Source organism: Gouania willdenowi, chromosome 12 (genome assembly GCF_900634775.1).
Source record: "Gouania willdenowi chromosome 12, fGouWil2.1, whole genome shotgun sequence".
Classification (NCBI taxonomy): domain Eukaryota; kingdom Metazoa; phylum Chordata; class Actinopteri; order Blenniiformes; family Gobiesocidae; genus Gouania; species Gouania willdenowi.
Genome location: NC_041055.1, coordinates 3702131 through 3729681, shown reverse-complemented (window position 1 = coordinate 3729681; position 27551 = coordinate 3702131). Strand labels below are relative to the sequence as shown.

The 27551-nt window shown below is 46.0% G+C and overlaps 2 protein-coding genes across 2 annotated transcripts; both read right to left on the bottom strand.

The window, feature by feature from the left end:
• Nucleotides 1–283: 283 nt before the first annotated feature.
• On the bottom strand, nt 284–11625 carry LOC114473666 (mucin-2-like). Its single transcript, XM_028463430.1, is given in 12 exon segments — nt 284–328; nt 431–550; nt 656–724; nt 1491–2969; nt 3019–3303; nt 8534–9792; nt 9795–9902; nt 9946–10194; nt 10197–10367; nt 10370–10554; nt 10556–11427; nt 11495–11625. Coding segments are annotated over 11 exon segments (4800 nt in total). The 5' UTR covers nt 11386–11427; nt 11495–11625.
• A 5755-nt stretch (nt 11626–17380) lies between these two features.
• LOC114473665 (mucin-5B-like) lies at nt 17381–25968 on the bottom strand. The gene is made up of 7 exons (XM_028463429.1): nt 25684–25968; nt 23103–23213; nt 22423–22532; nt 21013–21291; nt 19225–20944; nt 18731–19061; nt 17381–17420 (listed from the first exon to the last, which is right to left on the bottom strand). Exons 1-7 carry the CDS (start codon nt 25889–25891, stop codon nt 17381–17383), a joined length of 2799 nt encoding a protein of 932 aa, XP_028319230.1. The 5' UTR covers nt 25892–25968.
• Nucleotides 25969–27551: the final 1583 nt, after the last annotated feature.

Genomic DNA, 27551 nt, shown 5'->3' with positions numbered 1-27551 from the left:
ATGCACTCTTCCGCTTCATCCATGCAATGCGAGAAGTCTTGTATATCCTTCTTATCTCCCAGGATTTCATTCAGGACCCCATCAATCTTGGTGGAAAAGTCATTTTTGAGTACGTCGAGATTCTGAACAACATCCATGTTGTGCGGTTTTCCAGGATGTGGGAAGTCCTAGAGTTGAGTGTGCACACAGACCCGTAGGCGGCTGCAGACCCTGACACGAGTAAGCCAAAGCGATAGCCTCCACCACCCAGTGTGACAGGCGTTGCTTAGAGACAGGCCTCCCCTTACGGGGGTTGGCCAGGGAGACGAACAGCTGATTGCTCCTCCACCTTCGGCACAAAGGCTGGGTTGGGTCTCAGAATGATTCACACATCACCTAGGGAAAGATGAGAGCATGTCGGGTGAACCAAGAGCGCATGAATGTCCCTGACTCTTTTGGCCGAAGCCAGAGTCAGCAACAAAACACCTTTAAGGGAGACAAACTTCAGGTCCGCCACACCCATCGGTTTGAACGGGGATCCATTAAGATCCTCCAGAACCACCGCCAGATCCTATGGTAAAACCACTGATCTGGATACGGGGAAGAGACTGAGCGCACCCTTCAAAAACCTGCATATCAGCAGATGTAGACTCGCTGGTTTGTCCGCAAAGCCCACGTGACAGGCTGCGATTGCTGCCAAATACACTTTCACAGTGGAAAAGGCCTTGCGCTTGTCAATCAGGCCCTGCAGGAATGACAGAATCACACCCACCAAACACTGAAAAGGAATATGGCCACCCTGGAGACACCTTGCCTCAAACACCTTCCACTTAGAGTCATAAAAAGATCTAGTGGAGGGGGCCCAAGTGCTCTGTATGGTAGAGATCACGTCCTGTGATAGCCGTACGGCCAAGTTTGTGCCACTCAGAGGCCAGGCCCGCAGCCCCAGACTCTCTGGGCGTGGATGGAAAACCATACCACCCGCCTATGACAACAGATCCCTGCGCAGTGGGAGCACAGAGCAGCTGGTAAATCTCCAACCAACCAGTGCATAGCCGGTCAGTGGGGAGCCACCAGGATCAGAGAATGGCCACATTCCTTCACCCTGTGCAAGGTGGTAGGAATCAGAGCCAGCAGGGGGAACGCATAGAGAAGTGCACACACTGCCAAGTCTACGCCGAGGGGAGCAATCATACAGCATTCCCCTACTGATTTAACACACAGAGCAAAAGCAGAGCTCCCATCATTCGTATGCGGTGCTTGTTGCGCAATGTGGAACCAATACGCTCCAGTCCGGTAGCTGCATTTACCATATTGAAGTAAAACCAAAAAAGCGCAGGCATCAGTAATAACTTGGACTTTTTCCAAATTCATTTTAATTTGTCCTTAATGTGTATCTACTTATGCTTACAAAAGAGCTGAGGCTCATTTAATACTTTATTTTGAGTCTGTCTGATTTTACTGTGCTGCAGCACAAATCCACACTCATGTTTGCGTACACAAGGTCAGACCAGACGAAAGAATGTGAAAGTCGCCGGGGCCGCCGTGGTGGGAGGGGTCGCCGTGGTGGTGGGAGCCGCCGTGGTGGTGGGGGCCGCCGTGGTGGTGGGGGCCGCCGTGGTGGTCGGAGGAGAGGGAGCCGTCGTGGTGGGAGCCATCGTGGTGGGAGCCGTCGTGGTGGGAGCCGTCGTGGTCGTCGGAGGGGGAGTCGTCGTGGTGGGAGCCGTCGTGGTCGTCGGAGGGGGAGTCGTCGTGGTGGGAGGGGGAGTCGTCGTGGTCGTCGGAGGGGGAGTCGTCGTGGTGGGAGCCGTCGTGGTCGTCGGAGGGGGAGTCGTCGTGGTGGGAGCCGTCGTGGTCGTCGGAGGGGGAGTCGTCGTGGTGGGAGCCGTCGTGGTCGTCGGAGGGGGAGTCGTCGTGGTGGGAGCCGTCGTGGTCGTCGGAGGGGGAGTCGTCGTGGTGGGAGCCGTCGTGGTCGTCGGAGGGGGAGTCGTCGTGGTGGGAGCCGTCGTGGTCGTCGGAGGGGGAGTCGTCGTGGTGGGAGCCGTCGTGGTCAGAGGAGTGGTCGTGGTGGGAGCCGTCGTGGTCGTCGGAGGGGGAGTCGTCGTGGTGCGAGCCGTCGTGGTCGTCGGAGGGGGAGTTGTCGTGGTGGGAGCCGTCGTGGTCGTCGTGGTGGGAGTCGTCGTGGTGGGAGCCGTCGTGGTCAGAGGAGGGGGAGTCGTCGTGGTGGGAGCCGTCGTGGTCAGAGGAGGGGGAGTCGTCGTGGTGGGAGCCGTCGTGGTCAGAGGAGGGGGAGTCGTCGTGGTGGGAGCCGTCGTGGTCAGAGGAGGGGGAGTCGTCGTGGTGGGAGCCGTCGTGGTCAGAGGAGTGGTCGTGGTTGTGTCACATGGTTCTGCCGTTGTACTGACAGGAGTGGGACTGTCACATGGTTCTGCCACTGTTGTTGTAGGAACCGTTGTGGGAGTGGTAGTGGTAGGAACCGTCGTTGTGGCTTTGGGCATGGTTGTGACACATGGTTCTGCTGTTGAAGCGACAGGAGTGGGATGGTCACATGGTTGTGCTGTTGTAGCGACAGGAGTGGGATGGTCACATGGTTCTGCTGTTGTAGCGACAGGAGTGGGATGGTCACATGGTTCTGCTGTTGTAGCGACAGGAGTGGGATGGTCACATGGTTCTTTATCAGGGTCGTATGGCTTCACAGGAATGTCATTAAAGTTCCACATCTGAAAGATTTCTGAGTCGTGTAACTCTTGCTCTGGAATCGATTCTGACGCTCCTTGGCTCGTCTCCGTACATCCTGGGACATGCTGACAATCTTCGACTTCATACAAGCCCCAGAGCTTCATGATGTCTGGCTGCTTTGAATCTCTGCGCTGACGACTCCTAGCAGAGTTCACTCCTGCCTTCAAACAGGCAGCCAGCATGGAGAACATTTTACGAGTAGAGTGCCAATAAATAATTTCCAAGAAGGAATCCTGGAAAACATTCAGATTTTAGCTCCCCCCAAAACACTGAGTGATGGACGCCTCAGGTTGTTATCACCTTATCTGCTGCTGTGGAAATCTGCACCAACACTGCATCTGGAGTGGAGGTGGTGATTGCCGTCCCCACCACGTCACCTTTACCCAGAGCTCTGACCCTCTTAAGGCTGCTTCCTAAAGGCAGTTTCACCATCACATCTGTGGTTCTGCACCTCACCAACGGTGCTGCCGGATACAGTGAAGACCCTGCAGGATCCTCGCAGGCAGCCACAGCAGTCACGTTGGCCTGCAGCAGGTGGTCCAAGTAGCGCACCTTAACCTGGTAATAGCGGCTACCGTTTACCGTCTGGAGAGAAAAGTCAGGCCCACAGTTAATGCAGCTTTCATTAAAGGTAAAGCTCACAACAAACCCCTGTGGATCCCGATGAAGACAAACTAGCCTAGGTTAGACCTAATGCAGTGCGGTACACATTGTTGCGAGATACAAACGTTTACCATGTGATATATGTCAGATCCAGCCTAATTCTACATCATTTGACACCGGCCGAGCTGTACTCTGACATGAAGATTGATACTATGGTATGGGGAGGAAAAATGCTTTTTTCAGCCAGATTAAGTCCATCGATTAGTCATGTTACAAACTGCCACTATCAATCTTCCAAGCAAATGGCTGCAAATGTGTCTCACAAATTGGTGCTAATTTATCTCCTACTGCTCTAGAAGGACTTTTAGAAGAGAACCTTACAAAATCTCTGCCGTCATGATCTTTGACGGAGCTTGCGAGTAAAATTCACTGCAGTTACAGTAATAGCAGATGCCATCTGTTGGTTTTTGTGCCCACTGGTGGCATTTCCACACACAAATCAGACAAAACACGTGACAATAGTATATGTAGCAAAAGTCACAAATTTTTTTTTAATGAAGATTCGCAGAAGTACCATTTATTTTGAGAGATTTGTTTATGTATAACATCAGTTTTCCATTCATTTCATATAATTTTAAACAAGTAAAATTATATAATTATGTTGTGTATATAATTCTCCATATTGCAAAGCATTAGTTAAACCAAGCAGGTCGTTTTCTGACGAATCACCAGAAAACAACCCGCTTGGTTTGACTGCTGGTGACATTGAGTGTTCTGAGTTAAAGAATAGTTGAGACAGTGTCGACAGCCCCTAATCTGCCCAATATTTCACTGTGCGTGCATAAAAAGCATTTCTGGCATACATTTATTTGGGCATTATTTTTATTCATGGCAGAGTTGGTCCTCCATAGAACTCAGACTTTAAATGGTTTCCATTGACACTCCTTCACTGGCTCTTTAGTTTTAATTGAGGTAGCCACAGACTGGAAATGGTCTGGAACAGGGGTGTGCATTGCTAAGAATCTGACAATACAATATACCCAATAATAAATATACATTGTGATATCAATAATTAAAAATATCACCTCTACAAAAACAAAATACAACTCTTTTTAAACTTGTGAGGAGTAAATGACAACCAACTGTACTTTCGGTACCAATGTCAAAAACAAGTGGTATGTTTGGCTACTAGAACAGATTCTGCTAAACTTTTTTGAAAAATGTAATTTGACAGTTTGATAAAGTTAAACTCTCAAAAAAGTAACCACATACATCCATAAAAGTGCCCAGTATGTTTTATGAAAAAGTGTCATCAACTTCCAGCTAAAATGCATTTAGGAGTGATGTAGCTTAAAAAAGGTCTGATGTGGTTCTTGGACACCTAGTGACGTAGCATTTTTGTGCTATGCATAGGCACAAAAAAATGTTTTTTCATTAAAAACACGATTAAAAAATGTATTAGAACATTTGAATCCGTGTATCCGTCGTTCTTTGGTTATTCCATTTTAAAACCAAATCAAAAACTGGTTATTTTGTTTTACTGATTTCAAATGGAACATAATGTAATTTTATCTGGAATTCTGTTTTGGTTTTAAATCGATTTATCAAATTTGTAGATAAAAACATTTTTTATTTGGCAAATTTGAGGGTTTTTTTCAGACTTCTTCAGGTTCAGTCCTTGTGGGTTACCGTAGCGCAATGTCAGCCAGCCCCCTCTTTGTTTAGATTTGTTTATCCTTTGAGTAGGCTATGTGTGTGCCAGAGGCATGTTTCATTTTTTATTTGCACTATGCTGGAATGTTAAAATTAGAGTTTACATATTTTACGTTACAATTAAAAAAAATAGTTACCTGATTTCTTAATCAGAAAATTGAAGCTACTGTGAAGTTGATGTTGCACTTTTGCTTAAAACTGGGTTAAAGCTTAAAATTGTTGAATGACAGAGCCTCGTTTATTTTGGGATTGTTCTATGCATTTTAACTCTTGAGGACAATCATAGCAATAAAGTTGTACTTTACACAATATATCTGCAGCAATTTTTAAGTGCATTGGAAAAAAAATAAAATGAACCTCAAATTTTTATTTATTTTTTTTTTTTTTTTTAAAAGGAACACATGAAACACATCCTAAACAGTCCTATTGTGTGAGGAGACCTGGTTCAGGACCTGAGGAGGGAAACACGGTACAGCAGACTTCAGATCTTGCGCTGATTTCCCTGTGATTAACCTAATATCACACAAACAGAATATATTCTTTTTAAAACATAAATGCTGCTTAGTCGGTTTTTTGCTTTTCTGTTTTGGTTTTAAAAGAGTAAAACAAAATAACCACAGTTTGGTTTTTCCGTTTAAAAAACCAAATCAAAATAACAAAGAACGAAGGGTACACGAATTAATTTGTTTGTATGGATACGATAATTTTGCAGTGAAATACCGTGATATATCAGAATATATTTTTTTTTCTTAGACCCTTAGTCTGGAACCAGAGCTAGAACCACTGCTCCATCTTAGAGCACCAATGATGTGGCTTTAACCTCCCAGTCTGTGCTTCATACTGGTCCTTACCAGGAGCTCCACGTGGCAGCTGGTGTAAGGGATCTTCAGTAGCAGCCACGAGCCCAAGCTCTGAACAGAACCACGACATCCCTCCTCCACAGACAGCCACCTCCTCCCATCTTACATTAATATACAGTCATTCTTACCAAAGTGTCTCGAATAGGAATCAAATAAACACAAAGAAAAACGTTTTTATGATTTTTCACATTTCTTTATTCTGTTAAATATTGTTTTGTTTGATATATAATGTATATTATATCATTTATATTGTATTTATATAATATCTAAATAATAATAATCCACCCATCCATTTTCAGACCCGCTTTTTCCTATTTCAGGGTTGCGGGGTCTGCTGGTGCCTATCTCCCGCTCGGTACAAGGCGGGGGTACGCCCTGGACAGGGCGCCAGTTCATCGCATGGCAACACACAGACAGACAACCACTCACGCTCATTCACTATACGACCAATTTTTGAGACTCCAAACATCCCAACAGTCATTGGATTGCGGGAGGAAGCTGGAGTAGCCGGAGGAGAGGAGCATGCAAATTCCATACAGAAAGGATCCAAGTGGCTTGAACCCAGGACCTCCTTGCTGTGAGGTGGATATGCTAACCACTAAGCCACTGTGCCCCAATAACAACACCAAGCAGCTCATTTCCACCCATATTGTGATTTCCACCCTATGTTGTTGTCCTACATTGATTTTAATTACACTATTAGATTCATTGTTAATCAAAACAGACCTTTAGCATTTGAAATAACAATATTAATTGTCGAATAGTTATTAAACTATTGCAACCTCGTTACAAATCTTGCTGTGTGTGGGCCATATTTTTGTTCTTTTTCTAATTGGAACACTGATGACATCATCAGCGAAGCGTGTTCTGAGAGAATCTATGACATCAACTAGAACTTCCATAGTGTGGATGGGAAAATGAATGGGATATATATATATATATATTCTTTTAGTAAACCAGAACATCACAATTTAACCACCTATTCCTTGTCCTATTTATCAATTTTCCTGACAATTTCATCCAAATTTATTTGTAACTTTTCAAGTTATCTTGCTAAAACACACACACACAGACGGACAAAAGGAGGGTAAATCATAACCATACTGCACGGTGCTTCGCGCTTGGCGGAGGTAATTATTACTATATTGGTAAACACTAAAGCCCTGTACTACGAATTTTCATTTCCTCTTATTGCGCTAACTTTCGGGATTTACTCGGTGTGTGCTATACTATTAAGCTGGTTAACTTCTTACCGGGCTAAATCACTATGGTAACTTAGGCTGAACACTTAACCTGGTCCTGGATAATATCTGAGTGAGTATAAAGTCCCTCAATCTATTTGACCAATCAGTTCTCTTATAAAACGACCTTCCCAATGAAAGAAGGATCATTCTGTGAACATGTCACTGCGTGGATCTGATGTGACACTGACAGGAGAGAGAATATTTAGACATCGATGCAACCTCAGTCCTGTAAGATAAGGCTGTATAAAATACAAATATTGTCCATCTTATGATGTAGGCTGAGCTGTATGAACGCAGCATCAGAGCCACAGACAAGGTAAAAGTAAAACTCTTCACAGTGTCTGTTTATTGAACTAACAATGTATAATCTCACTATTTTGAGCATCAATTCCTGCATTCATTCCTTGCTGCTTTTTCTGCAGCAACAGTGTTGTTTTTGGTCTGAATTATAGATTTTAATTCATATTTTAAAAGAAATATTCATCAATTGTAACATAAGCTGCTCTACACAGTTTGTGATTAGTCTGACACGACAATCTCCACCCCTGTCACAAGAGCACGCACGTAGTTTATCACCTCGCTTATAGGTCCAGTATTATATTATTTTTCACATATCTCCAATTGTTCTAAGAACCCCAACAACATATTATTTGAGGTTTATTTTCCCAAACTCGTTTGGCTTTTGGAGGTTTAGCCTTCTGAAAAGCCCCATTCATGACGCTTCTAAAAACAGGCTGTTTTGGGGCCTACTCATGCAATTAAATTACCCCGACGGAGAAAGATTCGCTCAAACTGGTGAAAGGACAAGCAAAGATCCCTGGTTAAAATCATCCCTCAAAGTGGCCTAGGGTGAATCCTTTATCCCCCGCCACAAAGTATGGAAGAGGATATAGGTTTGAGTTCCATTCGTCTGTGTTAAAGGGGATTGCTTTTCTCAGAAATTGTTTAAAATAATCATATTCGGTGTGTGGTTCAGGGTATTAGTAACTTGACTGAGTTCGAAAATGAGGAGCTCGCAGTTATTTTGTTCGGCGTTATTGCCTTTGTTTTGTTTCTCTTTACTCTGTTCGAGGTATCTTTAAAGGGGACAGCTTTTCTTGCAAACTGTTTAAGATAGTAATTTTATATTCTGATGTGACAGTTTTATGTATACATCCAAGTTCTTAGATTTAGGAAAACGTTTTGAGTAATGTCAATTAATCTAGTGAGGGATGATGATCATGTCTGGTGAACCATTCTATTTAATGATTATCTGACAAAACAAGACTGTCGGATTAAATGGACAAGGCCATAAACACGTAAATGACTGTACACAAGTGAAGCAACAAAAACTTAAGATGAAATATTTTATTGCAAACACCCTCACTTTAGCTTTGCTGCAGCAGTGCTCAGCACCTTAAGTGGTCGTGGCAACACCTGTGGTGGTCGGAGAGTAGTAGTGGTGGGGAGCGCCGTGGTCGTGTCGGCGGGAGAGTGGGTGGTGGGGGGACGCCGTGGTCGTCGTCGGCGGGAGAGTGGTCGTGGTGGGGGGCGCGTGGTCGTCGTCGGCGGGAGAGTGGTCGTGGTGGGGGTCGCCGTGGTCGTCGTCGGCGGGGAGTGAGTGGTCGTGGTGGGGGGCGCCGTGGTCGTCGTCGGAGGGAGAGTGGTCGTGGTGGGGGGCCGTGGCGTCGTCGGGGGGAGAGTGGTCGGGTGGGGGGCGCCGTGGTCGTCGTCGGCGGGAGGCGGGAGAGTGTAGTCGTGGTGGGGGGGGCCGTGGTAGAGTCGGGGGAGAGTGGTCGTGGGTGGGGGGCGCCGTGGTCGTCGTAGGCGGGTGAGAGGGAGAGAGTGGTCGTGGGGGGGCGCCGTGGTCGTCGTCGGCGGGAGAGTGGTCGTGGTGGGGGCGCCGTGGTCGTCGTCGGCGGAGGGAGAGTGGTCGTGGTGGGGGGCCGTGGTCGTCGTCGGAGAGTGGTCGAGAGTGGCGTGGTGGGGGGCGCCGTGGTCGTCGTCGGCGGGAGAGTGGTCGTGGTGGGGGGCGCCGTGGTCGTCGTCGGCGGGAGAGTGGTCGTGGTGGGGGGCGCCGTGGTCGTCGTCGGCGGGAGAGTGGTCGTGGTGGGGGCGCCGTGGTCGTGTCCGGGGGAGATGGTCGTGGTCGTGGTGGGGGTCGCCGTGGTCGTCGTCGGCGGGAGAGTGGTGTGGGGGGGTCGCCGTGGTCGTCGTCGGCGGGAGAGTGGTCGTGGTGGGGGTCGCCGTGGTCGTCGTCGGCGGGAGAGTGGTCGTGGGGTGGGTCGCCGTGGTCGTCGTCGGCGGGAGAGTGGTCGTGGTGGGGGTCGCCGTGGTCGTCGTCGGCGGGAGAGTGGTCGAGAGTGGTCGTGGTGGGGGTCGCCGTGGTCGTCGTCGGCGGCGGGAGAGTGGTCGTGGTGGGGGGGCGCCGTGGTCGTCGTCGGCGGGAGAGTGGTCGTGGTGGGGGTCGCCGTGGTCGTCGTCGGCGGGAGAGTGGTCGGGGGGGGGGTCGCCGTGGTCGTCGTCGGCGGGAGAGTGGCGTGGTGGGGGTCGCCGTGGGTCGTCGCGGGGGAGAGTGGTCGTGGTGGGGGTCGCCGTGGTCGTCGTCGGCGGGAGAGTGGTCGTGGTGGGGGTCGCCGTGGTCGTCGTCGGCGGGGGAGTGGTCGTGGGGGGGGCGCCGTGGTCGTCGTCGGCGGGAGAGTGGTCGTGGTGGGGGTCGCCGTGGTCGTCGTCGGCGGGAGAGTGGTCGTGGTGGGGGTCGCCGTGGTCGTCGTCGGCGGAGGAGAGTGGTCGTGGTGGGGGTCGCCGTGGTCGTCGTCGGGGGAGAGTGGTCGTGGTGGGGGTCGCCGTGGTCGTCGTCGGCGGGAGAGTGGTCGTGGTGGGGGTCGCCGTGGTCGTCGTCGGCGGGAGAGTGGTCGTGGTGGGGGTCGCCGTGGTCGTCGTCGGCGGGGGAGTGGTCGTGGTGGGGGTCGCCGTGGTCGTCGTCGGCGGGAGAGTGGTCGTGGTGGGGGTCGCCGTGGTCGTCGTCGGCGGGAGAGTGGTCGTGGTGGGGGTCGCCGTGGTCGTCGTGGTGGGAGAGTGGTCGTGGTGGGGGTCGCCGTGGTCGTCGTCGGGGGGGGAGTGGTCGTGGTGGGGGTCGCCGTGGTCGTCGTCGGGGGGGGGGTGGTCGTGGGGGGGGTCGCCGTGGTCGTCGTCGGCGGGAGAGTGGTCGTGGTGGGGGTCGCCGTGGTCGTCGTCGGCGGAGAGGGAGAGTGGTCGTGGTGGGGGTCGCCGTGGTCGTCGTCGGCGGGAGAGTGGTCGTGGTGGGGGTCGCCGTGGTCGTCGTCGGCGGGAGAGTGGTCGTGGGGGGGGTCGCCGTGGTCGTCGTCGGCGGGAGAGTGGTCGTGGTGGGGGTCGCCGTGGTCGTCGTCGGCGGGAGAGTGGTCGTGGTGGGGTCGCCTTGGTCGTGGTCGGGTGGGAGTCGCCGTGGTCGTGGTCGGGGTGGGAGTCGCCGTGGTCGTGGTCGGGGTGGGAGTCGCCGTGGTCGTGGTCGGGGTGGGAGTCGCCGTGGTCGTGGTCGGGGTGGGAGTCGTCGTGGTCGGCGGAGGGGGAGTCGTCGTGGTGGGAGCCGTCGTGGTCGGCGGAGGGGGAGTCGTCGTGGTGGGAGCCGTCGTGGTCGGCGGAGGGGGAGTCGTCGTGGTGGGAGCAGTCGTGGTCGTCGGAGGGGGAGTCGTCGTGGTGGGAGCCGTCGTGGTCAGAGGAGTGGTCGTGGTTGTGTCACATGGTTCTGCCACTGTTGTTGTAGGAACCGTTGTGGGAGTGGTCGTGGTAGGAACCGTCGTTGTGGCTTTGGGCATGGTTGTGACACATGGTTCTGCTGTTGAAGCGACAGGAGTGGGATGGTCACATGGTTGTGCTGTTGTAGCGACAGGAGTGGGATGGTCACATGGTTCTGCTGTTGTAGCGACAGGAGTGGGATGGTCACATGGTTCTGCTGTTGTAGCGACAGGAGTGGGATGGTCACATGGTTCTTTATCAGGGTCGTATGGCTTCACAGGAATGTCATTAAAGTTCCACATCTGAAAGATTTCTGAGTCGTGTAACTCTTGCTCTGGAATCGATTCTGACGCTCCTTGGCTCGTCTCCGTACATCCTGGGACATGCTGACAATCTTCGACTTCATACAAGCCCCAGAGCTTCATGATGTCTGGCTGCTTTGAATCTCTGCGCTGACGACTCCTAGCAGAGTTCACTCCTGCCTTCAAACAGGCAGCCAGCATGGAGAACATTTTACGAGTAGAGTGCCAATAAATAATTTCCAAGAAGGAATCCTGGAAAACATTCAGATTTTAGCTCTCCCCAAAACACTGAGTGATGGACGCCTCAGGTTGTTATCACCTTATCTGCTGCTGTGGAAATCTGCACCAACACTGCATCTGGAGTGGAGGTGGTGATTGCTGTCCCCACCACGTCACCTTTACCCAGAGCTCTGACCCTCTTAAGGCTGCTTCCTAAAGGCAGTTTCACCATCACATCTGTGGTTCTGCACCTCACCAACGGTGCTGCCGGATACAGTGAAGACCCTGCAGGATCCTCGCAGGCAGCCACAGCAGTCACGTTGGCCTGCAGCAGGGTGGTCCAAGTAGCGCACCTTAACCTGGTAATAGCGGCTACCGTTTACCGTCTGGAGAGAAAAGTCAGGCCCACAGTTAATGCAGCTTTCATTAAAGGTAAAGCTCACAACAAACCCCTGTGGATCCCGATAAAGACAAACTAGCCTAGGTTAGACCTAATGCAGTGCGGTACAAAGCGTTGCGAGATACAAACGTTTACCATGTGATATATGTCAGATCCAGCCTAATTCTACATCATTTGACACCGGCCGAGCTGTACTCTGACATGAAGATTGATACTATGGTATGGGGAGGAAAAATGCTTTTTTCAGCCAGATTAAGTCCATCGATTAGTCATGTTACAAACTGCCACTATCAATCTTCCAAGCAAATGGCTGCAAATGTGTCTCACAAATTGGTGCCAATTTATCTCCTACTGCTCTAGAAGGACTTTTAGAAGAGAACCTTACAAAATCTCTGCCGTCATGATCTTTGACGGAGCTTGCGAGTAAAATTCACTGCAGTTACAGTAATAGCAGATGCCATCTGTTGGTTTTTGTGCCCACTGGTGGCATTTCCACACACAAATCAGACAAAACACGTGACAATAGTATATGTAGCAAAAGTCACAATTTTTTTTTTAATGAAGATTCGCAGAAGTACCATTTATTTTGAGAGATTTGTTTATGTATAACATCAGTTTTCCATTCATTTCATATAATTTTAAACAAGAAAAATTATATAATTATGTTGTGTATATAATTCTCCATATTGCAAGCATTAGTTAAACCAAGCGGGTTGTTTTCTGACGAATCACCAGAAAACAACCCGCTTGGTTTGACTGCTGGTGACATTGAGTGTTCTGAGTTAAAGAATAGTTGAGACAGTGTCGACAGCCCCTAATCTGCCCAATATTTCACTGTGCGTGCATAAAAAGCATTTCTGGCATATATTTATTTGGGCATTATTTTTATTCATGGCAGAGTTGGTCCTCCATAGAACTCAGACTTTAAATGGTTTCCATTGACACTCCTTCACTGGCTCTTTAGTTTTAATTGAGGTAGCCACAGACTGGAAATGGTCTGGAACAGGGGTGTGCATTGCTAAGAATCTGACAATACAATATACCCAATAATAAATATACATTGTGATATCAATAATTAAAAATGTCACCTCTACAAGAACAAAATACAACTCTTTTTAAACTTGTGAGAACAAGTAAATGGCAACCAACTGTACTTTCGGTACCAATGTCAAAAACAAGTGGTATGTTTGGCTACTAGAACAGATTCTGCTAAAGTTTTTTGAAAAATTTAATTTGACAGTTTGATAAAGTTAAACTTTCAAAAAAGTAACCACATACATCCATTAAAGTGCCCAGTATGTTTTATGAAAAAGTGTCATCAACTTCCAGCTAAAATGCATTTAGGAGTGATGTAGCTTAAAAAAGGTCTGATGTGGTTCTTGGACACCTAGTGACGTAGCATTTTTGTGCTATGCATAGGCACAAAAAAAAATGTTTTTTCATTAAAACACGATTAAAAAATGTATTAGAACATTTGAATCCGTGTATCCGTCGTTCTTTGGTTATTCCATTTTAAAACCAAATCAAAAACTGATTATTTTGTTTTACTGATTTCAAATGGAACATAATGTAATTTTATCTGGAATTCTGTTTTGGTTTTAAATCGATTTATCAAATTTGTAGATAAAAACATTTTTAATTTGGCAAATTTTAGGGTTTTTTTTAGACTTCTTCAGGTTCAGTCCTTGTGGGTTACCGTAGCGCAATGTCAGCCAGCCCCCTCTTTGTTTAGATTTGTTTATCCTTTGAGTAGGCTATATGTGTGCCAGAGGCATGTTTCATTTTTTATTTGCACTATGCTGGAATGTTAAAATTAGCGAGTTTACATATTTTACGTTACAATTAAAAAAATTGTTACCTGATTTCTTAATCAGAAAATTGAAGCTACTGTGAAATTGATGTTGCACTTTTGCTTAAAACTGGGTTAAAGCTTAAAATTGTTGAATGACAGAGCCTCGTTTATTTTGGGATTGTTCTATGCATTTTAACTCTTGAGGACAATCATAGCAATAAAGTTGTACTTTACACAATATATCTGCAGCAATTTTTAAGTGCATTGGAAAAAAAAAAAAAATTAAACCTCAAATTTTTTAAAAAATTTTTTTTTTTTTTTTTTAAAAAAGGAACACATGAAACACATCCTAAACAGTCCTATTGTGTGAGGAGACCTGGTTCAGGACCTGAGGAGGGAAACATGGTACAGCAGACTTCAGATCTTGCGCTAATTTCCCTGTGATTAACCTAATATCACACAAACAGAATATATTCTTTTTAAAACATAAATGCTGCTTAGTCGGTTTTTTGCTTTTCTGTTTTGGTTTTAAAAGAGTAAAACAAAATAACCACAGTTTGGTTATTCCGTTTAAAAAACCAAATCAAAATAACAGAACAAAGGGTACACGAATTAATTTGTTTGTATGGATACGATAATCTTGCAGTGAAATACCGTGATATATCAGAATATATATTTTTTTTTTCTTAGACCCTTAGTCTGGAATCAGAGCTAGATCCACTGCTCTATCATAGAGCATCAAATCTGAGACCAGTCAAGTGGCTTATCCTCCCAGTCTGTGCTTCATACTGGTCCTTACCAGGAGCTCCACGTGGCAGCTGGTGTAAGGGATCTTCAGTAGCAGCCACGAGCCCAAGCTCTGAACAGAACCACGACATCCCTCCTCCACAGACAGCCACCTCCTCCCATCTGTGGAAACATGTGAAGACAAAGGAGTGAAGCACAAAGCCTGCCTTCATAGAGAACCAGGATGGAGCTCAAAGGAAGTGTTGAGGTGAGCGTCAGCAGCAACTCACCCTGCAGACGCAGGCCAGAGTGTCTGATGAGCGACAGACGGACAGACAGAGACGTGTCGCTGCAGCCAAACTGTGGACGGCCCAAATCCAAGGAGTCTGCAGCATCTGGAACTGACAGACATCAGTGTGAACATCTGGATCCACATCAGCACAAAGCACAGACACAGGAGCTGCTATAGAGTCAATGGGTGAGTCTGAATATTCCCTCCTATCGCCTTTCCTATCCACTTTTCCTTAACCCCCGCAAGTGTTTAAGTGGCGCCCATGATAAGGAGTGTTCCAATTCTCAAAAGGCTAAGGAAGGGAGGCTCAATGCTTCCTTTTTAACCTCCTTTAGCCTAGGAAACACTGATGCATCCTTAATCAAAGGAGACCAGATAATGATGACCCACAATTCCTGCAGCATCAACATTTAAAAGGACCCCCTCATCTGCGCAATAACAGAAACTTACCAATGCAATAATATGTCTTGAATAACTTTAATTTAAAACCCATATCCCAACTATAAATGTTATATGGATGTTTAACAGCTTCTGCTTCACTTGGTTTAAAGGAGGAAACATTAAGGAGTTTATCTTCACAAGCTGCTCTATGGTCTGATAGAGAGGTCTGGCTCTCATCTAATGAGAATCAACTCAATACATTTTCACAAAAGCACATTATCTTTGGTCTTATGACTAAGTCACACCATAACTTCCTTAATATTTTACTACACATTTTTATAAACAAATATTGAAAACTCAAACCTAATTTTACAATATTTTTTGCATTTAAAGAAACAAAAAACAAAAAAAACAGTTAAACGAGATTGAAGAATTTCATGTACGGTTAAAAAAAATTCCATAGAACTTATAAACACCAATATAGAATGGAAAATAAAGAGGCATTGTATAAGGTAGATCAGTTCAGGTTAAAGAGATTACAAAGCAGTCAGAATAAATTATTTATCAAATTGAATGTGTGAATATGCTTATTAATTTATTTGATGGATCTATGCAATATTTACACCACAAATGTTATTTATCTCAGCAAACTTTGAAATGTAACACTCACCTTCCACAAACCTCCACACCGGCACCGGGAGGAACTCTTCCCCGCTGCGGGGCTCCTTCGGCGGCTCAGAGTCCGACCACAGCGCCTCCAGATCGGCCAAAGTTTCCGCGGCGTCCCGGCGCGGTTCCTCCGCCATGCTGAGCCGGACTACGGCCACCAAGCCGAGCCAAATCCAGGCCATCATCGTCCGAACTGGAACCTTCTTCATGTCCGTCAGGAACCGCTGAGGAGCAGCTCACACACCTGAGGATAAATGTCCTCGGACACACCTGGAGCTGCTGCTGATTGGACAGCTGCACGTGTGGGGGCGGGGCCTGCGTATTTGGAGCTCGTGGCGTGCGTGTGCGTGTCGTATATACATCCCTTCATTTTTATTTATGCCAGTGTTTTTCAACCTTTTTTGAGCCAAGGCAAACCACCAACCGAAGGTTTAATAAAGCTTACATTAATATACAGTCATTCTTACCAAAGTGTCTTGAATAGGAATCAAATAAACACAAAGAAAAACGTTTTTATGATTTTTCACATTTCTTTATTCTGTTAAATATTGTTTTGTTTGATATATAATGTATATTATATCATTTATATTGTATTTATATAATATCTAAATAATAATAATCCACCCATCCATTTTCAGACCCGCTTTTTCCTATTTCAGGGTTGCGGGGTCTGCTGGTGCCTATCTCCCGCTCGGTACAAGGCGGGGGTACGCCCTGGACAGGGCGCCAGTTCATCGCATGGCAACACACAGACAGACAACCACTCACGCTCATTCACTATACGACCAATTTTTGAGACTCCAAACATCCCAACAGTCATTGGATTGCGGGAGGAAGCTGGAGTAGCCGGAGGAGAGGAGCATGCAAATTCCATACAGAAAGGATCCAAGTGGCTTGAACCCAGGACCTCCTTGCTGTGAGGTGGATATGCTAACCACTAAGCCACTGTGCCCCAATAACAACACCAAGCAGCTCATTTCCACCCATATTGTGATTTCCACCCTATGTTGTTGTCCTACATTGATTTTAATTACACTATTAGATTCATTGTTAATCAAAACAGACCTTTAGCATTTGAAATAACAATATTAATTGTCGAATAGTTATTAAACTATTGCAACCTCGTTACAAATCTTGCTGTGTGTGGGCCATATTTTTGTTCTTTTTCTAATTGGAACACTGATGACATCATCAGCGAAGCGTGTTCTGAGAGAATCTATGACATCAACTAGAACTTCCATAGTGTGGATGGGAAAATGAATGGGATATATATATATATATATTCTTTTGGTAAACCAGAACATCACAATTTAACCACCTATTCCTTGTCCTATTTATCAATTTTCCTGACAATTTCATCCAAATTTGTTTGTAACTTTTCAAGTTATCTTGCTAAAACACACACACACAGATGGACAAAAGGAGGGTAAATCATAACCATACTGCACGGTGCTTCGCGCTTGGCGGAGGTAATTATTACTATATTGGTAAACACTAAAGCCCTGTACTACGAATTTTCATTTCCTCTTATTGCGCTAACTTTCGGGATTTACTCGGTGTGTGCTATACTATTAAGCTGGTTAACTTCTTACCGGGCTAAATCACTATGGTAACTTAGGCTGAACACTTAACCTGGTCCTGGATAATATCTGAGTGAGTATAAAGTCCCTCAATCTATTTGACCAATCAGTTCTCTTATAAAACGACCTTCCCAATGAAAGAAGGATCATTCTGTGAACATGTCACTGCGTGGATCTGATGTGACACTGACAGGAGAGAGAATATTTAGACATCGATGCAATCCTTTATTTTATCGATGACATCCTATACGAAACATAGATTTTTTTATCTGACGGACTGACCTACATTAGTCAGCTGTTAATATGTTCATTAATAAATTCATTAATTCATTTGTTCATGTACTGTATTCCGTGGTGATGCAGAGAGCCTCAGTCCTGTAATAAGGCTGTATAAAATACAAATATTGTCCATCTTATGATGTAGGCTGAGCTGTATGAACGCAGCATCAGAGCCACAGACAAGGTAAAAGTAAAACTCTTCACAGTGTCTGTTTATTGCACTAACAATGTATAATCTCACTATTTTGAGCATCAATTCCTGCATTCATTCCTTGCTGCTTTTTCTGCAGCAACAGTGTTGTTTTTGGTCTGAATTATAGATTTTAATTCATATTTTTAAAGAAATATTCATCAATTGTAACATAAGCTGCTCTACACAGTTTGTGATTAGTCTGACACGACAATCTCCACCCCGTCACAAGAGCACGCACGTAGTTTATCACCTCGCTTATAGGTCCAGTATTATATTATTTTTCACATATCTCCAATTGTTCTAAGAACCCCAACAACATTATTTGAGGTTTATTTTCCCAAACTCGTTTGGCTTTTGGAGGTTTAGCCTTCTGAAAAGCCCCATTCATGACGCTACTCATGCAATTAAATTACCCCGACGGAGAAAGATTCGCTCAAACTGAGGGATGATTTTAACCAGGGATCTTTGCCTGTCCTTTCACCAAAGTGGCCTAGGGTGAATCCTTTATCCCCCGCCACAAAGTATGGAAGAGGATATAGGTTTGAGTTCCATTCGTCCGTGTTAAAGGGGATTGCTTTTCTCAGAAATTGTTTAAAATAACCATATTTGGTTTATGGTTCAGGGTATTAGTAACTTGACTGAGTTCGAAAATAAGATAGTTATTTTGTTCGGCGTTATTGCTTCCCTTTACTCTGTTCGAGGTATCTTTAAAGTGGGCAGCTTTTCTTGCAAACTGTTTAAGATAGTATTTTATATTCTGATGTGACAGTTTTATGTATACATCCAAATTCTTAGATTTAGGAAAACGTTTTGAGTAATGTCAATTAATCTAGTGAGGGATGATGATCATGTCTGGTGAACCATTCTATTTAATATTATCTGACAAAACAAGACTGTTGGATTAAATGGACAAGGCCATAAACACGTAAATGACTGTACACAAGTGAAGCAACAAAAACTTAAAATGAAATATTTTATTGCAAACACCTTCACTTTAGCTTTGCTGCAGCAGTGCCTCCAGCACCTTAAGTGGTCGTGGCAACACCTGTGGTGGTCGGAGGAGTAGTCGTGGTGGGGACCGCCGTGGTCGTCGTCGGCGGGAGAGTGGTCGTGGTGGGGACCGCCGTGGTCGTCGGCGGGAGAGTGGTCGTGGTGGGGAGCGCCGTGGTCGTCGGCGGCGGGAGAGTGGTCGTGGTGGGGAGCGCCGTGGTGGTCGTCGGCGGGAGAGTGGTCGTGGTGGGGGTCGCCGTGGTCGTCGTCGGCGGGAGAGTGGTCGTGGTGGGGGTCGCCGTGGTCGTCGTCGGGGGGAGAGTGGTCGTGGTGGGGACCGCCGTGGTCGTCGGCGGCGGGAGAGTCTTTGTCATAATGAGTACCGCCGTGGTCGTCGTCGGCGGGAGAGTCGTCGTGGTGGGGACCGCCGTGGTCGTCGGCGGCGGGAGAGTCGTCGTGGTGGGGACCGCCGTGGTCGTCGTCGGCGGGAGAGTCGTCGTGGTGGGGACCGCCGTGGTCGTCGTCGGCGGGAGAGGTCGTCGTGGTGGGGGACCGCCGTGGTCGTCGTCGGCGGGAGAGTCGTCGTGGTGGGGACCGCCGTGGTCGTCGTCGGCGGGAGAGTCGTCGTGGTGGGGACCGCCGTGGTCGTCGGCGGCGGGAGAGTCGTCGTGGTGGGGACCGCCGTGGTCGTCGGCGGCGGGAGAGTCGTTCGTGGTGGGACCGCCGTGGTCGTCGGCGGCGGGAGAGTCGTCGTGGTGGGGACCGCCGTGGTCGTCGTCGGCGGGAGAGTCGTCGTGGTGGGGACCCGCCGTGGTCGTCGTCGGCGGGAGAGTCGTCGTGGTGGGGACCGCCGTGGTCGTCGTCGCGGGAGAGTCGTCGTGGTGGGGACCGCCGTGGTCGTCGTCGGCGGGAGAGTCGTCGTGGTGGGGACCGCCGTGGTCGTCGTCGGCGGGAGAGGTCGTCGTGGTGGGGACCGCCGTGGTCGTCGTCGGCGGGAGAGTCGTCGTGGTGGGGACCGCCGTGGTCGTCGTCGGCGGGAGAGTCGTCGTGGTGGGGGACCGCCGTGGTCGTCGTCGGCGGGAGAGTCGTCGTGGTGGGGACCGCCGTGGTCGTCGTCGGCGGGAGAGTCGTCGTGGTGGGGACCGCCGTGGTCGTCGTCGGCGGGAGAGTCGGCGTGGTGGGGACCGCCGTGGTCGTCGTCGGCGGGAGAGTCGTCGTGGTGGGGACCCGCCGTGGTCGTCGTCGGCGGGAGAGTGGTCGTGGTGGGGACCGCCGTGGTCGTCGTCGGCGGGAGAGTCGTCGTGGTGGGGACCGCCGTGGTCGTCGTCGGCGGGAGAGTCGTCGTGGTGGGGACCATAGTGGTCGTATTCGGCGGGAGCGTGGTCGTGGTGGGGACCGTAGTGGTCGTATTCGGCGGGAGCGTGGTCGTGGTGGGGACCATAGTGGTCGTATTCGGCGGGAGCGTGGTCGTGGTGGGGACCATAGTGGTCGTATTCGGCGGGAGCGTGGTCGTGACCGTCGTGGTAGGGAGCGCAGTCGTATTCGGAGGGAGCGCAGTCGTATTCGGAGGGAGCGCAGTCGTATTCGGAGGGAGCGCAGTCGTATTCGGAGGGAGCGCAGTCGTATTCGGAGGGAGCGCAGTCGTATTCGGAGGGAGCGCAGTCGTGATGCAATGTGATAGCGGTGACTCAGTCGTGATGGCGCAAGCTGACGTGGGTGCGGCAGTTGTCTCGTGGCACGCCGAAGTCGGTGCGGCAGTTGTCTCGTGGCACGCCGAAGTCGGTGCGGCAGTTGTCTCGTGGCACGCCGAAGTCGGTGCGGCAGTTGTCTCGTGGCACGCCGAAGTCGGTGCGGCAGTTGTCTCGTGGCACGCCGAAGTCGGTGCGGCAGTTTCATACTCGTAATCCTGATACTGTGTATCCGTGTAATACTCATAATCTGACCAAGGTACGTCTGTCTCAACTTCATAGTCTAGTATCGGCAACGCAGTCTCATCAGTACAGTCCACTTCATCTTCCCCATTCTCACAGGGAGTGTACATGTCAGTGTCAGTGTGTTGGTCATACTCCTGCGGAAGGTCAGAATGATGCCAAGGATGCTCCTCGTACTCCCACCCCTCTTTAATATGCAATTGTGAATCTCTCCGCTGACGCGTCCTCTCAGTGTCCTCTCCTGCTTTCAAACAGGCAGCCAGCATGGAGAATAATTCACCAGCAGAGTCCAAATAAATAACTTCCAAGAAGGAATCCTGGAAAACATTCAGTTGTTAGCTCTCCCCCAAACCCCTGAGTGCTGAAAGCCTCAGGTTGTCCTCACCTTATCTGCTGTGGAGATCTGCACCAATACAGCATCTTTAGTGGAGGTGGTGAGCACCGACCCCACAACGTCACCTTTACCCAGAGCTCTGACCCTCTTCAGGCTGCTTTTTAACGGCAGTTTCACCATGACATCTGTGGCTCTGCACCTCACCAGCGGTGCTGCTGAATACAGGGACCCTGTAGGATCCTGGCAGGCAGCTACAGCAGTCACGTTGGCCTGCAGTAGGTGGTCCAAGTAGCGCACCTTAAGCTGGTGATAGCGGCTACCGTTTACCGTCTGGACACAAGTCAGGGCCAAGGTTAGTGCAGCTTTCACTAAAGGTTAAGCTCAAACCAACAAACTACTATGGGTGCTGATTAAACTAGCCTAAATATAGGTTGGGTCCCTAGCATTTCTTCTCTGAAGTAGAATACACTTCTGATCCCCGTATGTTAAAGTAGTCACTTACTGCTAGACTACAGCACATAACGTAACAAGCCAACCAGAAATGAGCCGCTTCTCAAATTCAGATCCAACACAAACTCATCTATGGACTGGAAGATGATGGAAACCAAAAGGTTCACATGATCTTAACCACTGCACAGGACTAATACCGACAGTTACAGACCAATTCAAGCTCCAGCAGGTTTTCAGATTCTGGAGGAAATGAACAAACACTGAGGCAGGATATGACATCACACTGTGGAACAATCAATCAGCTCTAAAGCTCTTCTCTACACACCCAGAGCTCAGTGTGAAATCAGGTTTCAGCACTACTTTACATCAGAGCTTTCTCACTGGTCTGGGACTTCAGCACCATCAAACCAATCACATCTAACTTCCCATTGCGTGATTCAAAGGACTGAAGTTTCTAGCTGTTTTTCATTTTTGACAGGACAAAGGATTAAAGGGACCGACCTCTGCATCTCTTCAAAATCTTTAATTCTAGTAGGAGATGATACTCCAGGAGAGGAAACCTTTACTACTCAATAAAACATTATTAAACGGATGTTCAGTACACCGTTTATAGTTTGATACTTCTCCCTCATTGGACTTTCTTATATTACAATCAATGTAATCCAGTGAGTAGATTAGACGTTAGTTATCCTGTCTGCTTTATGGTAAATGCCATGTCTATTAGGGTTCTAGTATTTTTATTGATTCTAGTAGGTCCATTAATCATTTACGGAAAACTACATTTTGATGGTTTCTTTAAACAGATCAAATGGTTCCCATTCCATACCGGAACTCAGTCAGACTCAAAATGGTTTCCACTGACACTCCCTTCTTCACTGGATATTTTAGCTTTGACTCAGGCTGCCACAGACTAGAAATGGTTCTGGAACCAGAGCTAGAACCACTGCTCCATCTTAAAGCACCAATGACGTGGCTTTAACCTCCCAGTCAGTGCTTCATACTGGTCCTTACCAGGAGCTCCACGTGGCAGCTGGTGTAAGGGATCTTCAGTAGCAGCCACGAGCCCAAGCTCTGAACAGAACCACGACATCCCTCCTCCACAGACAGCCACCTCCTCCCATCTGTGGAAACATGTGAAGACAAAGGAGTGAAGCACAAAGCTTGCCTTCATAGAGAACCAGGATGGAGCTCAAAGATACAATCAGCATCTACAGTACATCGACTTGAAAAAGGCCTTCGATATTATTGACCACAGATAAGCTAGATAAGACATCCGAGGGCCAGGTTTGTATTGGATTAAGCGCCATCGAGAAAATACAATCTGGATTTAAAGATGTAGTTTTTAGATTACCACAAGATTAGCAGTTAATGAAGATGTCTGTCAGTTCTAGGGGTTAATTTGTGGAATTCTGTTGACAGATATATATATATATAAAACTACATGTGTATGTATATAGTTTTGCATTTGAAAAAAGGCAACTCAAATGTAATTGTTGAACGCTTGTATTTCTTTTGTGTATTATTGGAAAAGGTAACTTACTTGAATGTTATTTATGTTGGGCATATAAGTATTTTTGTTTCTGCCTGTTTTAGTCTCGTTACATATATATTTCAATTGTGATTTATGTTTGAATATTTTTGGTTAAACTGAAACAAAGGAAGTGTTGATGTGAGCGTCAGCAGCAACTCACCCTGCAGACGCAGGCCAGAGTGTCTGATGAGCGACAGACGGACAGACAGAGACGTGTCGCTGCAGCCAAACTGTGGACGGCCCAAATCCAAGGAGTCTGCAGCATCTGGAACTGACAGACATCAGTGTGAACATCTGGATCCACAGACACAGGAGCTGCTATAGAGTCAATGCTTCACCATTCATCACTAACTGGGCTCTTCTTCTGCAGTCCTAGAGAGCAGCTGTTCTTTAAGTTGTAGCTCTTACTAGGGAGTGATGATTTATTAAGATTTATATTTTAATATAAATTACCTATATTGTTTATATTATTTACAGTTTATTTTGTATTAAAATACTCGTTTTAAGAGTCCCCAGTATCACTACTATTCAAACCAGCATTAAAAGCACAATTATTGGATTTTTGAGTGCGTTTTAATCCAGACCTTCTCCTAAACAGCCACACTACAGAACTCACTCACACGTGATGTCTTACAGTACAGTCTGGTCTGTTTGGGGAATAATTGTGCAAATTTTTCTACAAGCAAGAAATTTGGCATACTTTTAGTTTTTGACCTGTTTAATTGAAATCTGGCAGAAGCCGGAGCCGATTCTCAATGGGGTCGCCATATTAGACAAGGCAGCCACCCAAAAGTCACATAATTAAAATGAAAAACACATTTGTAAAATTCTGGACCTCTGCGATTTTAAATGATAGTATTTGACAGTAACCTTGACTGGCACCTGTGAATATTTAACATTTGATCCCAAAAATGTCTATTTTACAACATAGAAGCCCGACATCCAAGATCAAACTATCCTTGATTGATTAAATCAACTGTTAAATGAGTCTGTGGGGCATTTGCCACCAGCAAATGTAACCCTGAATTGTCTCTGGTCAGACTTTTTGAATTAAAATTATTGCGTTTATCATATATTGCTGTATTGAGAAAAAAATAAATCACGATACGAGTTTTTCTATACAGCCCAGCCCCTTGCTGTGCTACTGTATACTTATTTTAAAATAATATATTTCAGGCCATCATATTTCCACCATCCTGACTTTACTAATCCTTCAATCTGAATCAAACACTCAGAAATTTGTAATTAATAAATCAAAATTAATCAAAGCTGGTGTGAAGGAGATAAGGTTAATTAAGGGTGAGTTGGATACGCAAAAAAAGTTCTGTATGTTAAACCCATTCTTGAGAAGTGGGGTCCACATTATTCCACAGTAACGGCCCAGGTAAGATGTGAACGGTTATTTTTCAATTACAAGCCTGCGTCTTTAACCACCAGACGACTACAGCTCAGAATTTATGCGCATGTCTAATGTGGAGCTTTAACAGGAACATATTCTGTTTCAGTTGGTTTAAAAAGTAAACATGAAGAGTCTAAAGCACATTGGTCAAACTCAAGGCCCAGGTGCCAAAGCTCCAGTACTGTCCGACAACATTTTGCTGAGAAAACTATTTAAAAACACAACTATAGATCATAACGATAGAATGAACGAGTAGATCAACACTTTTAAAGAATTTCATTTTGTAAATAAGTGGAAAGAAACATATAGTGCAGTGGTTCCAAATCGTTTTTGAATCATGACCCCATTTTGATAAAGAATTTCTGTTAACCCCAAAAACATTTTTTTTTCTAGAATTATTTTTTGATCACACGAGCTCAGATTTTTTTTTTTTTTATTGCATTTTATTTGAAGGTGCGCTGTTTGAGAAACACTGCTTCAGAGCATCAAATTTGTCCCGCTCAAGAAACTAAAAAAAAAAAACCCTTAACCATTTTGTGAATTTACCAACTTATTCAGTTTAAATATCTCAGCTCTCCTGAATGGAAAAATTCAATTAAAATCCACAATATTTGTAAAGCTCAGTTTTCCTCCAGTTAAATTGAATAAATACAACTTTGACATTCCAGATACTTGTACAAAGTGTAAAAGGGTACACTTTTTTACTGCATTTGGGAATGTAGGGTAATTCAGTCTTTTTGGAATAGTTACACAAACTTTAAAAGACATCATCTCAAAAAGCTTCACTCAAGAACCTGCTTTTTTCATTTTGGGAATTTATCCAAACTATCCTAAATACGCTAAATGTGAACGGATTCTTATTGACATTGGTTTACTACAAGCCAAGCTTCTGATTGCACTGAACTGGAAAAGCTGTAGGGCTCCCAGTATTGGTCAATGGGCCAAACAGATGTTGACAATTTTTTCTTAAATTATTCCTCAAAAATTCACAAAATCAAAATTAAGATCCCACAGGGCTTGATACACACATTTTATAATTTATGTATAATTTATATGCGTTTAAGAGCAAACCAGGTCACATTAATGTTGAATTTGCTCTTTTTCCACCTAAAATCTGTGGCCCACTTAAAGTCACACGGGTCCGTATTTGGCCCCTGAACTAAAATGAGTTTGACACCACTGATCTAAAGAGATTTTTGAGATTTGACTTTTCCTCAGAATGACGTCACCTTGATTCCGTCCAATCAGAGCAGCTCTAATGATGCGAGCTGAGTTTCTCTGTGTGAACATTACAATGATCCTTCAGTGTTATAGAGCTATAGGAGAACATGGTGGTCTGTACCTTCCACAAACCTCCACACCGGCACCGGGAGGAACTCTTCCCCGCTGCGGGGCTCCTTCGGCGGCTCAGAGTCCGACCACAGCGCCTCCAGATCGGCCAAAGCTTCCGCGGCGCCCCGGCGCGGTTCCTCCGCCATGCTGAGCCGGACTACGGCCACCAAGCCGAGCCAAATCCAGGCCATCATCGTCCGAACTGGAACCTTCTTCATGTCCGTCAGGAACCGCTGAGGAGCAGCTCACACACCTGAGGATAAATGTCCTCGGACACACCTGGAGCTGCTGCTGATTGGACAGCTGCACGGAGGCTGCACGTGTGGGGGCGGGGCCTGCAGGTATGACGCCATTTACCAACCTACTCCTGCACATTTAACCTTCGGGACATTTGGGGACCAAACGTACAAATTCTCTGTAAATTCTCATTCCTAATTTTGCCTACATTGCTTTTCTTTTCTTTTCATCTTTGTATTATTCAGTTTTTATTGTAAAGTGTCCTTGGGTGGTTTGAAAGGCGCTTTTTAAATAAAATGAATTATTATTATTATTATTATTATTATTATTATTATTATTAAAGACTAATTGTATGAACCAGGAGTATTTTTTAATATCATGGTAATAATTCCATGATCCGATGATCACTTTTATTGCAGATGTATAAAACAGGAGATATAAAATGTACCGACACTCTTTGTGTTCGGGTCCCATTGACTCCCATTATAACCACATATTGGGTATATTGTCATCCTGACATATAATTGTGGTTTAAACATAGAAACGTCAGCCTCTTCCTTCAAAATACAAAATGCACCTGGTTTTTTTCTCATTTTATGACAAAAAGTGTTAAAAACAAAACAAAAACAATTACCGAAATATAATGAAAAATCTTTATATTTATGTTTAGGTCTGAAGTTGTTGAAAAGATCTGATGTGAAAAAACTGGAGGAAATGACCGTTTTGGGCAGGGCAGTCTTACAGAGACCAATGCGTGGAGGCTCCTGACTGCTGCTAGATTTATATCCACCTTCCAATGTTGTCACACTGGTTGTAATTTCTATTCACGTACCCCCTATGACAATATGCGTACCCCACTTTGGGAACCTAGGACCTAAATCATTCCATTATCAGAGAAAGTTGACCCTGACTTGGCTCACTCACACTTACAGACTGAATTGGATGAAATTGATGAGGAAGAGGTTCAATGTACCTTCATTGATCCTGGAGGAAATGACTTCAACGTGGTGAAAAACGCAAAACTTCAAATTAGAAAAAAGAAACCATGAAATATCATCCCTGAGAAAAGGAATGATAGTGAGTGTGAGGATGGAACATTATTCTCACAATATGTAGTGAGTTTTTATATCTATGTATATATATATATATATATATATGTGTGTTAGATGACAATATTCTTTCAAACTAAACAACCAGATTGTAGGAGAATTTATGGAAATTTCCAATGAACATGTGATCAAAAAACAAGTAGAAGTGCAAAAATGTATTGATGCCTTTAATAGAAACATAGCAGCCGGGAATGATGGGCTAATAGGGGAACGTTATTAATGCTTTAAACAATCAGTTGCTCTATTTTTAGTGTGACTGTTAGAAGGGGGTTCTAGAGCAGGGCTGTCAAACTCATTTTAGTTCAGGGGCCAAATACGGGCCAGTTTGACCCTAAGTGGGCCACAGATTTTAAGTGGGAAAAAGAGCAAACTCAACATAAATGCACCCTGGTTTGCTCTTCCACGTATAAATAATATGTAAATGATAAAGTATGTGAGTATATCAGTCCCTGCAGGAACTTCACTTAAATTTCCCTGATTTTGGGAAATTGCGGAAATTTCATGGAATAATTTGAGGAACATTTTCCAGATT